General features: G+C 61.7%; 1 protein-coding gene across 1 annotated transcript; it reads left to right on the forward strand.

Moving 5' to 3' along the window:
* Positions 1-854: 854 nt before the first annotated feature.
* On the forward strand, positions 855-11,982 carry LOC142014992 (RING finger protein 112-like). Its single transcript, XM_074998330.1, has 12 exons — positions 855-884; positions 3,018-3,233; positions 4,095-4,232; positions 4,587-4,691; positions 5,193-5,243; positions 8,149-8,205; positions 8,529-8,615; positions 8,745-8,868; positions 9,227-9,357; positions 10,554-10,607; positions 11,019-11,114; positions 11,279-11,982. The coding sequence occupies exons 2-12, from the start codon at positions 3,033-3,035 to the stop codon at positions 11,813-11,815; spliced, it is 1,581 nt and encodes a 526-aa protein (XP_074854431.1). The 5' UTR covers positions 855-884; positions 3,018-3,032; the 3' UTR covers positions 11,816-11,982.
* Positions 11,983-12,233: the final 251 nt, after the last annotated feature.

Raw genomic sequence — 12,233 nt, forward strand, 5'->3', positions numbered from 1 at the left:
GGCTCTGCCTGCCCGACTTGAGAATGTGGCTGATGGACCAGAGACTGAAGCAGGGAGACCAACCAACCTGAGGGAACTAAAGGGACTTGCCCGGCTGCATCCCATGAGAAGGGCCAATACCAAGCCCCTGACTTGGAGCCTCCCCCAGCAGGATTATGACATGGAGGTGGTGCACATCAAGGGGAGCACCGAGGGTACAGCCAATACCCTGTCACGAGGGGAGGCCCCCGAACTTCCCCAGGTCACCGGCTGAGTGACCCCGCTCAGTTCGGTCTGGAAGGGGGAGAGATGTGATGGAGTGGGGGATACGTGTGTGTATGTGTGGGGCTCACAGAGGGTGTGGGTCTCCTGCTGAGGGTAACCTTGATGACCAGGTAACACCTTTGTTCTAGAGACAAAGGAGGAGGTGGAGCCTGAGGGGTTTGAATTGGAACTGGGAGTTGGAAGCAGTTAGTGTGGGCTAAGAGAGCAAGACCAAGGAGGGGCAAGGCCCCGGCTCTGGGGGCCCCTGGGGGCCTCCTCTCCCCAGCATGGATTGGACTGGCTGTCTCTGCCGGCTGCACTGACTCCTCTGTACGACGCTGTGTCCTGTCGGCTAATAAACCCGCTGTTCTCCTGCTGAGTGAGAGTCACTCCCGCCTGCAGATGGGGTGCAGAGTTTGGGGGACCCCGAACCCCATCACACTGGGCCCACATGTCTCCCTGTGCCAGTCTGTGTCCCCCCCCTCCCCCTCCCCCTCCCCCTCCCCCACAGCCCGCCCTGCCCTGACATTAGAGTCACCCCACCCATTTCCTGATTCCCACCCTCCACACAGAAAAGACTCAGTTTCACTTTTGATTCACAAGAGCTTGGCCTGCACAGAGAGAAGGGAAGATTTCACCTCGTAAGTTTTTTCTTTTTTGGGGGGGCGGAGGGGGGCAGTTCTGGGCCTGGCATCTCAGATCCCTGGCACTTGTCCCCTGGGTTTGCCACCTCCATTGTGAACGTGAAAAGTGGCTTGAGTATGTGACATCCCCCAGAACAAGCTTTGTTTTGTGTCAGCCACCATCAGGGCTCTGACGTGCTGAGATAACCTGCGGGAGGGGAGTCGGCTGCTCAGATATCCCCCTCCCAAAGCCAGGGGGTCCAGATATGCTTTGGAGCCCCTTTCCAGCTCCCCAGCCCACGCCAGGTGCTACCGCTGGAAGCACAGCCAGTGGGGGCCCAGCTTGGTGTAACCCAGCACAGCAATTCCCTGCCTGCAGCAGCCAGGGACTGCAGGGAAACCCCAATAGCCCTGCGAATATGGCAGCTCTTCGGGCAGTGACACCCTGATCGATTATCTGCAGAGATGGAAGTAAAGAAAATGCCCCTTTGCTGGTAAGGGGAAAACACCCGCTTGGACTGAAAACTCTCCCTCAGGAGATGTCCCTGCAGGTTCCACAGGTACAGAGGGACCAGGTTCCCCTTTGGAGGTGTTGGGGGCTGCGAGGGACCCCAGCCTGGGACGTCGGGGAATCTCCAGCTGAAAAAGAGACTTTGGCGCACAGGGACAGGAGCACAGGGCCGCGCGAGGGCCGGTAGGGCAAGGCGTGTTCGTTTCCAGTTCTCTGCCTGGGTTTCTCCACCCGTGGCCTTGGTCTCTGTGGGGCTGCAGAGGGGGGAGCCCAACTCTCAGCTCACTGCACCACCAGCCCCAGCACTAGGGTCAGATGGGCACAGGCCAACAGCTCGCACTGTGATACGGCCAGAGAGTCTCGGACAGAGTCAGGCTGGGGGTGGGGGCGTCTCTCCAGCGGTGCTGGGACACGGACAGTGTTGGGGCCAGGGGAGATAACCAGCTGGACACCAGCCCCCTGTGCGGTGCTGGGCCGAGAGCGCAAGGCTGTGCAAGCAGGGGATGGCGAGTGGGAGCAGACGGGCTAGTGCAGCTCAGGGTTCAGCCCCTCTGGGGTCGTGGGCCGGGGCCCTGGTTCTGTTCCAGTGTCCTCAGTTCTGGAGGGCTGGGGATACAGCCCAGAGGGCTCAGGGAGGAGCCACGCAAACGGCTCAATGGTAAGAAGTGGCCTGGAGCAGAGTTAGACTCCTGGAGCTCGTCCCATTCAGAGCCCCAAAGGGACGCTCCAGGGAGGAGTTGCTCCCACGCGAGCAGCTTCTGCACAAGGATGGAAGATTTATAAAGCAGACGTCCCTGTTTCCCAGGGAGGGAATTGTCCCCGGGAGCAGCGCACCCTGGAGCACGGTGCTGCCTCCCTCGAGCTGGGCTGTGTTGGCAGGAGATCTGCCTTCGGTTCTCACAGGAGTTAACTGGGGACAGTTCTCCGGCCTGTTACCCAGGAGCTCGGCCTTGGTCCTCCTGGCCTCAGAATCAGCCGGTCGCTGTCATGGCCACTTGCGATCTGTTTTCTCGCTCTGGTGCCACCCAGGGGACAGAGACACAACATGGGCAGGTAAACTGAGTCACAGGTGGGTTCCAGCAGTACTGCCATGTCTTCCCCGCCTGTGCCCAGACTCCTGCTGTGAGGAGGACGCTGTCTGAGCTACCAATTAGCCACTGACCATCAGACCCCTTCTGCTCTGGGTGCCAGGTTCCAAGCGTGGGCCACGTCCCAATGAGCTCCAGGGAGATGGAGCCGCTCCGGGGGTCATCCCCTTTCCATCTGCCTGGATCCCTGGGGTGACCCCATCCCCCTTGTGTGTGGTCACAACTCCTGCCAGGGCTGCCTCTTGGCTCACTGCTGTGGAGTCTCCGACTGGGGTCCCAGCGCCCCGGGTGCAGGGCCCCCTGCTCCAGGGACAGGACGGCCCCGCCATGCGGAGGAGAGCGCTGGTGGAGAAAACGAGGGCGGCTCCCAGGGAAGAGATGGAGCCAGTGACACCAGTGAGAGCAGAGCAGAGCAGAGCAAAGGGGCCGGACACTCGCTGGGCTCTGGGCAGGGCGAGCTGGCCCAGGGATGGGGATGGGGAACAGGGCTGTGGCCTGGGGAGAGACGGGCTCAGGGTGGGCTCCAGCTCTGACCCAGTCCTCTCCCTGCAGCAGGTGCTCGAGGCTATGGCAGAGCCGGGGCACCCAGTGCAGCTGGTGCGTCTGGACGAGGGAGGGAACCTGACCCTGGACGAGGAGACCCTGAGCCGCTGCCTGGAGCAGGGTGGGGTGAGGAACGCCCCCGTGTGCCTGGTGTCCGTCATCGGGGAGCAGCGCCGGGGAAAATCCTTCCTGCTGAACTGCCTGATGCGTCAGCTCCAGAACGCGGTGAGTAGGGAGAGGGGGCTCAGATAAGACGCCATCCAGTGAACCACAGACCCCACCCACTGCAGCCAGAGCTCCACCCCCTGAACATCAAACCCCACCCACTGCAGCCAGGGCTCCACCATTGAACCACAAACCCCACCCACTGCAGCCAGGGCTCCACCACTGAACCACAAACCCCGCCCACCCAGCCAGGGCTCCACCCCTGAACAACAGACCCCCACCCGCCCTAGCCAGGGCTCCACCCACTGAACCACAGACCCCACCCACCTCAGGCAGTGCTCCGCCCCCAAACCACAGACCCCACCCACCCCAACCAGGGCTCCACCCCCTGCACCACAGAGCCCACCCACCCCAGCCAGGGCTCCACTCCTTGAATCACAGACCCTGCCCACCCCAGCCAGAGCTCCACCACTTGCACCACAGACCCCACCCACCCCAGCCAGGGCTGCACTCTGTGAGCCACAGACCCTGCCCACCCCAGCCAGAGCTCCACCCCCTGCACCACAGACCCCGCCCTTCCCAACCAGTGCTCCACCCCCTGCACCACAGACCCTGCCCACCCCAACCAGCTCTCCACTCCCTGAACCACAGACCTCACCCACCCCAGCCAGGGCTCTACTCCTTACACTACAGACCCCACCCACTCTCAAGGGCCCCACCCCTCAATTTCAGGCCATCCCATCTCCAGCAAGGTCCCTGAGTCCCTACCAGAATCCTCTCCCAGCAACAGGCAAAAGCCAGAACAAGTGCAGACCCCTCCCCAGCCCCACTCCACCCCATCTCCATCGACCCATCCCCACTCCCTCCCCTTCCCCATAAGGCCCCCAGATCTAAACCCCGGTCCCTGCTTGCCCCCTGCAGCCTTCGACAGACACTGCCTGGATGAGCAACAGGAACGAAGTGCTGAGCGGGTTTGAGTGTCGCTCTGGAATGGCCAGCGTGACCAAGGGGGTGTGGATGTGGAACCAGCCCTTCTGGGTCTGCGCCCAGGGGAGGAGGGTAAGTAGGGTGGGGGCTGCCCCAGTGGGGAAGGAGAAGGGAATGAGGAGGGGGGATCCTACGGGGGCGGGGGCAGGGGAGGGAATTGGGGGCTGGGGGAAGGGGCCTGTGGGAGAAGTGGGGCAGGAGAGAGGGGAGTAGCTGGGAGACGAATGGGGGAGCCTGATAGTTTCGGCGCTGGGGCTCCCTACAGCCAGACTGGGGAGGGGCTGCTCATACCGTGATCCTGCTCCCCCAGGTCCCGTCTCCAGCCAGCACGCTCAGGGCAGCCCCCAGGGGACCAGGCAGCAGCACTGCCAGGGCTGGGAATGGGGCTGCTGTTAGGTGGATCTGTCCGTGTGTCTGTCCCTGCAGGTGGCCGTGTTCCTGGTGGACACCGAGGGCTGCCTGGACCTGCAGCGCAAGACGGAGACCAGCATCAAGCTCTCGCTGTTCAGCATATTGCTCAGCTCCTACTGGGTGGGGCACCGTGCTTGTGGGCAGGGAGGGCAGGAGGGTTTAGAAGGGGGCGCTGTGCTGCAGGGAGGGGCAGACCCCAGCAGGGGGCGCTGTGCTGAAGGGCCCAGCAGGGGATGCTGTGCTGCTGGGAGGGGCAGGGCCCAGCAGGGGGCGCTGTGCTGCGGGGAGGGGGATGGGCAGGGCCCAGCAGGGGGCGCTGTGCTGTGGGGAGAGGGGGGCAGGGCCCAGCAGGGGGCGCTGTGCTGCAGGGGGGCAGGCCCCAGCAGGGGGCACTGTGCTGTGGGGAGAGGGGGGCAGGGCCCAGCAGGGGGCGCTGTGCTGCAGGGGGGCAGGGCCCAGCAGGGGGCACTGTGCTGCAGGGGGTAGGGGGAAGGGCCCAGCAGGGGGCGCTGTGCTGTGGGGAGAGGGGGGCAGGGCCCAGCAGGGGGCGCTGTGCTTCGGGGAGGGTTGGGAAGAGCTCAGCTGGGGGTTTGCTCACGTGTCCTTGTGATTGTTTCCCAGATCTTTAACGTATGCAGCACATTCACACGGTCGGAGAAGGATTACCTGGAGGTGGGTGGGGCAGGGGATACACACAGCTCTACTGACACTCACCTGGACTCTGGATCCCTGCTGGTGGCAGTCCGGTGTCCAGGCAGAGTGAGAACTGGGGGAGGCTTTGGGTCCGTCATTGGTGGTCAGAAACGCCCAGAGATCTCCCCTCCCCTGGACCAGGGCTCGAGTGCGGAGAATCTGAACAGTAACGCGGATCAGTAATGTTTGGGCTGAGGCGGCCACTTCTCCTTCGCCCCGTTAGCTCTCGGCGCTTGCTGGGCTGCAGCTCCGTCGGAGAGGAGATTTCTGTGCCCCCCTGACGTGGCAGGGTTCAATCTTCTCTGTCTGAGGGCTGACAGATGTTGTGGGGTCCCGGGGCTCTGGGATACTGCCCCAAGGAGGGGTCAGTGTGCAGGAAGGGCTGTGGGGTGAGGGCAGCGCAGGGACAGAGCTTCTGGCTGTTTGTGGCCATGTGGTCCAGCCCGGGCGAGGAGGGAGAAGGAACAGCAGTGCCTGGAGCCGCCTCCCTGCCCCCAGGAAGGGCTGGGCTGGAACACAGGGACCTGAGCCAGGGCTGTAGGCTGCAGCCACAGCCCATTTCTGCAACACCCACCAGTGACCTGAAATGCGCCTGGGGACTCAGGCTGCCAGGAGCAGGGGGACCCTGGGGCAGTGCATGGCGGGCTGGTGCCCCAGAGCCATGGCGGCTGGTACGTGGGGTTGCCCAGGTAAACCCACCCCTCTCCCCTCAACCAGCATTGCTCACAACCGACCAGTTCTGGCTGACTGGTGTGGGCAGCGCGGGCCCAGCCAGTGTCGTGCTCAGCCCGGCCAGGGACCCCCGAGGTAAGGGAAATACCTCTTGGCCCGATGCCCCAGTACAGCCAAGGCATCCGGCCAGGACTCAGCGCTGCCACGTCTGGGGCTGTGCACCCCCTGCAGCTGCCCTGTGCCCAGACGCTGAGCCTGGCTGGGCAGAATCCAGCCCTGGGCTACCTGCATCACTGCGTCAGCAAAGGGTTTGTGGTGGGAAAACGGTTCCATTGGAGTATTTCCAACCAGCTCCCCCATTGTCCTACAGCTCATCCCCCAGCCCTCCCTGTGTGCCCCACTCCCCAGCCCCCCACTATGGGGTCTGGGGGCCCCTCATTGTCCCTGCTCAGCAGCCAAAAGACCCCGTTACCCCTTTCCCCAGTCGGGTTGTGTCACTGGCTGCTGATACTCCTCACCACATCTGAATGGAAGTTGGTTTTCCAGTTCCCGCCCAGAGCAGGGCAGTTCCTCCCCCAGAGGCTGAGCACAACCCCTGAAATTTGGGAACTGAGCAGATGTGCTCTGAAAAAGTTCTCACAATAGAAACATCAACAGAGAAATGTCACCAAGGTCTGCACTGGGCCTGCTACTGCACTTGGCCACCTAACTCACTTCTGTAGTTGGTTATTACATGTTCATTAAGAGCTGCCAGTTATTGGTTGTTTGTCAGCCGCTCTTGGCTGTCAGCTGTTCGTTGTACCCCATTAGCTTGTTTGAGTGACAGTGGAGAAAATACAAAATACAACTTAAGAAAACCAGAATATTTTCATGCAAATTTCCACTTACAAAGAACAGCTGAGTGTTTCTTGGGTTTCCCTCTGCACTTTTCACTCCCTTCGCGGCTTTGGCCTTCAGCTTTCAATCTTTGGTTTTCAGTTCTCTTGTATGATGTTTTGGCCCATGGTTGTCAATATTGTGACTTTAGTTCTCAGATTATATAGTTCATGTATTGGGCTTCTTTCTTTGATTGGCATATTTTAATATTCACACTGAAGTTGGTCTGCTCCTCAGCACTTCTCTGCTTTTGTTTTTTCATCATAAAGTTTCAGCGTTTCTTGAGCTTCACTTACTACTGTCAGTGTCTTGGTAATTGGCTTTTAATTTCTCTTCAAAAATATGGGGTCTTTAAACATTTGTTTCAATTGGTATTCATATATTACTTCTTTAACGAGTGATTTTCCCACCCAGCATTATTTGTTTGCTAAATTTGACTGAGTTTTGTGACCTCAGTGACTGCTTCTTCTACTTCAAATACTGGTTTTGTGTTTTGGTCATTGGTTGACTTCATTGTCGACATCTGCATTCAGTTGCTGGGTTTTCTTCGTATTCATTGCAGGTTTTCTGTCTCTGACTTTTTTTTTTCTTCTTTTGTACTTTGCTGTCTGATTCCCTGACTTCCATTACTTTTTTTGAGTCTTTGATTTTTGGTTTATTTGGCTCCAGAGCCATTTTTTTAAAAAATGGTTTTCAGATGTTGATTTTGGATTTTACAATAATTGCTGTTATTTACGTTAATCTTTAGTTTGCTAATTCTGCTAAGTGACTGACGTCTTTCACTAGTTTTCTCCACAAGCAACAAGGAGAAGTCCTGTGTCACTTAAAGACTAACAAATGGATTTCAGCATAAGCTTCCATGGGGCGAATTCCATTTTGTCATTCATCTGATGAAGTGGGTTGTTTTCCCATGAAAGCTAGTGCCCAAATGTATGTGTTCATCTTTCAGGTGCCATTGGCCTCCTTGCAGCTTGCTACTTCTAATTATTTCTTTGCAAACTAAAATGATTGGCTTGCTGAATTTGATTATTGGCTTTCCATGTCTTCAATCACTGCTCTCCTAGAACCAGCTATTGGTTTTCGAGTTCACTTATTGCTTTTAAGTTGGTGATGTGTTCAGTTCTGATTTTTGACACTGATTTCTCTCTTCCTTTTCTCCCTTTTCTCTCTTCAGTGACTGGTTCTCACTGAATATTGTTTATGTTTTAATTAGGTTCTGTGTTTTTTTTTCACCTGTTTAATCCTGGGCCACGCGCCTCGATTGGACATCGATTGGGGGGGATGTTCTGCTCTAAACGAGAAATGGTTTCTTTGACACTCTCTCTCTGCATCTCAGGTGTTTGTCCACACTGCAGAGGAAGTGGGAGAGACCTGCAATCTGCCTCAAGTTCAGGTGAGTACTCGCTTCCCACAACACCGAGGTGGGGTTACAATGCTGGGGCCTCCCCCGTTCCCATCACCCCATTGGATTCTTACTCTTCATTGTCTCTATTCCTAGAGCACCTCAGAACCTCCCTGCTAGACCAGGGCCCTGTACTGACAGGGGCTGGACAAGGCCAGAGCAAACACCCAGATCCTGGCCCCATAGTTCTGCAATCATGCTCACGTTATGCCCAGTTCTCGGCATCCGTGCTGGGTTGGTTGGCTGCCTCCATCTGTGGTCCCCTCCCTGTGGCCCCATCCCCATGTGACCCTCCCCTGTGCTCTCTGCTGCAGCGCCTGGATCTGTTGGTGCGAGATGGGGACAACGCTGAAGCCTACGGGGCGGCTGGGGGGCGGGAGTACCTCGATACCCTCATACAGGTAATGAGCAGAGCGGGCGCCAGATGTGTTCATGGGAGCAGCAAACTGCAGTTTGAGAAGGAGCTGAACAGTCCCCTGGCAGCTCCGAGTTCCTGCTGGTGGCCACAAGTGTCCCTCTGACCCCTGCAGACACTGGAGGGCTCTGCTGAGCAGCCCCGGGTGTTGGGAGCCCTGAAGGCGACTGGCACCCAGTGCTACGTCCTGCCTCACCCCGGCACTGGGTTCACCAAGAGCACGGCAGGGACACTAGCTGGTAAGAGACCCCAACGCCCCACCCCGAACTCCTGAGCTGCTCCTCCAGCCCTCCTACTGCTCACCCCAGCCCAGCCCAGCCCCCGATCTCAGCCCCCGCCTCCCCCTCCCTCCATTCCAAGGACTGCTGCTGGTTGTCCTATTTGAGGCCTTCAAAGCCCTCCCATTGCAACTCCTCCAGCCCCTCCCCCTGTTCCTCCATTGCCCCCAGGCAGTTTGGGGGGGTCGGAAGCAGCTGCTGCCCAGAGACGCCATCTCAGTTCCTGGTTCCCAAACCAGCTCCCACATCCCCCATGTGACTCGTGCCCTGTCCTGGTGCCCGGGTCCCTCCCGGATGCCGGGGTCCTTCCCCCCTGCAGACACGGATGAGGATTTCCGGCAGTGGCTGGGTGACTACGTCACCAGCGTGGTGGGCTCAGCAGGGACACACGTCCGGACGGACCGAGCCGGGCAGGTGCTGACCGGGGCTCAGCTGGCTGCCAAGATCAAGGTGGGAGAGGGGTGTCTGCTGAAGGGAGGGGACAGGATGGGAGACAAAAAGGGGGCCACAAGGAGGTGGGGGGGAACTCAGGAGGAGGCATCATCCTGCAGGGAAGGGAGTGGGGCTCTCAACAGGGGGCGGTGTGCAACACAGGCTGGGCTGGAGTCTCTGCAGAGGGCGCTGTGCTGCGGGGAGGGGTGGGGCCCAGCAGGGGGCGCTGTGCTGCGGGGAGGGGCAGTTCCCAGCAGGGGGCGCTGTGCTGCAGGGAGAGGGCAGGGCCCGGCAGGGGGCACTGTGCTGCAGGGAGGGGGCAGTGCCCAGCAGGGGGCGCTGTGCTGCGGGGAGGGGCAGGGCTCAGCAGGGGGCGCTGTGCTGCAGGGAGAGGGCAGGGCCCAGCAGGGGGCGCTGTCCTAAGGGGAGGGTCAGGGCCCGGCAGGGGGCGCTGTGCTGCAGGGAGGGGGCAGGGCCCGGCAGGGGGCACTGTGCTGCAGGGAGGGTCAGGGCCCAGCAGGGGGCGCTGTGCTGCAGGGAGAGGGCAGGGCCCAGCAGGGGGCGCTGTGCTGCAGGGAGGGGGCAGGGCCCGGCAGGGGGCGCTGTGCTGCAGGGAGAGGGCAGGGCCCGGCAGGGGGCGCTGTGCTGCAGGGAGGGGGGCAGGGCCCGGCAGGGGGCGCTGTGCTGCAGGGAGGGGGCAGGGCCCAGCAGGGGGCACTGTGCTGCAGGGAGGGTCAGGGCCCAGCAGGGGGCGCTGTGCTGCAGGGAGAGGGCAGGGCCCAGCAGGGGTTGCTGTGCTGCAGGGAGAGGGCAGGGCCCAGCAGGGGGCACTGTGCTGCAGGGAGGGTCAGGGCCCAGCAGGGGGCGCTGTGCTGCAGGGAGAGGGCAGGGCCCAGCAGGGGGCGCTGTGCTGCAGGGAGGGGGCAGGGCCCGGCAGGGGGCGCTGTGCTGCAGGGAGAGGGCAGGGCCCGGCAGGGGGCGCTGTGCTGCAGGGAGGGGGGCAGGGCCCGGCAGGGGGCGCTGTGCTGCAGGGAGGGGGCAGGGCCCAGCAGGGGGCGCTGTGCTGCAGGGAGGGGGCAGGGCCCGGCAGGGGGCGCTGTGCTGCAGGGAGGGGGCAGGGCCCGGCAGGGGGCGCTGTGCTGCAGGGAGGGGGGTGGGGGCTCCCCGAGAAGCTGGCTGAGCTGTCCCTGTCCCACGGCCGTTGCTCCCCACAGGTTTTCTCACGAGACTTGAAGACCAAACGCTACGACTTCTCCTCCCTCATGAAGGTACCAGGTCGCCCCTCCCCCGCCTGCCTCCTTCTGGCTTCATTTCGGGGTGTTCGGTTCTCTGCACCCCAAGCCCAGCTCCTCCTGCCATTGGCCGGTCGCACTGTGCCGTGGTTGGGCACCACAACAGCTCCCCCAATGCCCTGATCAGACACCCCTCCCCCCCCGAGGCACAAGGGGACCCCAGGGAGCCTGGCCGGAGAAGCAGCTCCCTGCACTAGGGCAGCGGGGATGTGCCCCTGGCTGGGGTGGGGGGAGGTGCCCCGACTCTGGGGGAGTTGGGGGATGGGCTGGGGCAGGTGACAGAAGAGATCAGGGCCCAGGGGGACTGGGGTGGGAGGTGGTGGTGGGGGGGCTCCCAGCTCAGAGAAGGTCCCATCCCCCCCCAGCCTGACCCCTCTTCCCCCACAGATGGCCGAGTCGCTGGCAGCGATGAGGCAGGAGAAGGAAAACAGCAGAGCGGTAACAGCCACCAGGAAGGACTTTGAAGAATTTGTGCAGCGACAGGTGAGCACAGACGGGCTGCGGGTCGGGAGTGAGGGGCCCCGGCAGAGCTGGGGGGGGGCCCAGCTGGGCTAGTAGGGGCTGTGGGTCGGGGCTGAGGGGGCTGCAGGTGTGGCTGGGTCACACTCCTGCCTGTCCTACCGTCCCATCTGCTCCTCTGCCGGCAGGACTGTGACCACCAGGAGATGGAGACGTGCCTGAGCGTGGAGCCTGCGGAGATGCGGCGACGCCTGGAGGGGAAGCGCCAGGAGCTGGTGCAGCGCTGCCGGGGGCAGCTGCAGGGGAAGGAGCAGCAGGTCCAGGCCGCGCTGTCGGAGCTGGAGGAGGAGCTGGAAAGGAAGAAAGTCCATTTCCTGTCAGCCTACGAGAGCCGCTTCGAAGACAAGAAGAGCAGAAAGAGGAACCAGCTCACTAAAAGGGGAGCTGTGGGAGGAGCTGTGGGAGGAGCTGCGGCAGGTGCTGCAATTGGTGCATATGTGGGGTCTGTAATTGCGGGGCCTCCTGGGGCGGCGGTAGGATGTGGGGTCGGGGCAGTGGCAGGGGGCTTAGTGGGAGGTCTGGTCGGGACAGCGGCAGGTCGCTGGGCGGGGGCCAAGTCAGGAGGGCAGAGTGGCCACGGCTCAGCAGGCACCAACACCCCCAGGCAGAGGAGGAGGGGGCAGGGGGCATCTGGGGGTTCAGATGAGGATCCCCTGCTGCAGTAAAGGAACGATGCCCCCAGCCCCAGCCAGGGTCTGTCCCAGCCCTGAGCACCGGCAGCCCCTGCACGCAGGGAGCGGTTCCACAGACCAAGCGCTGTTTGGGGTAAGAGCTCACTGCTAGCGGCAGACAGGCTCAGTTCTCGTATTTCCCTCGGCCGCGGGGGTCGGGGGGTCGCAGGCTCTGCGCTCACGGGTGTGTGGGGGGGTCGCAGTCTGTGCGCTCACGGGGGGGTGTGGGGGGGTTGCAGGCTGTGCGCTCACGGGGGTGTGGGGGGGGTCGCAGGCTGTGCGCTCACGGGGGAGTGGGGGGGGTCGCAGGCTGTGCGCTCACGGGGGTGTGGGGGGAGTCGTAGGCTGTGCGCTCACGGGGGAGTGGGGGGGTCGCAGGCTGTGCGCTCACGGGGGAGTGGGGGGGTCGCAG

The sequence above is a fragment of the Carettochelys insculpta genome, chromosome 6 (assembly GCF_033958435.1).
Source record: "Carettochelys insculpta isolate YL-2023 chromosome 6, ASM3395843v1, whole genome shotgun sequence".
Classification (NCBI taxonomy): Eukaryota; Metazoa; Chordata; order Testudines; family Carettochelyidae; genus Carettochelys; species Carettochelys insculpta.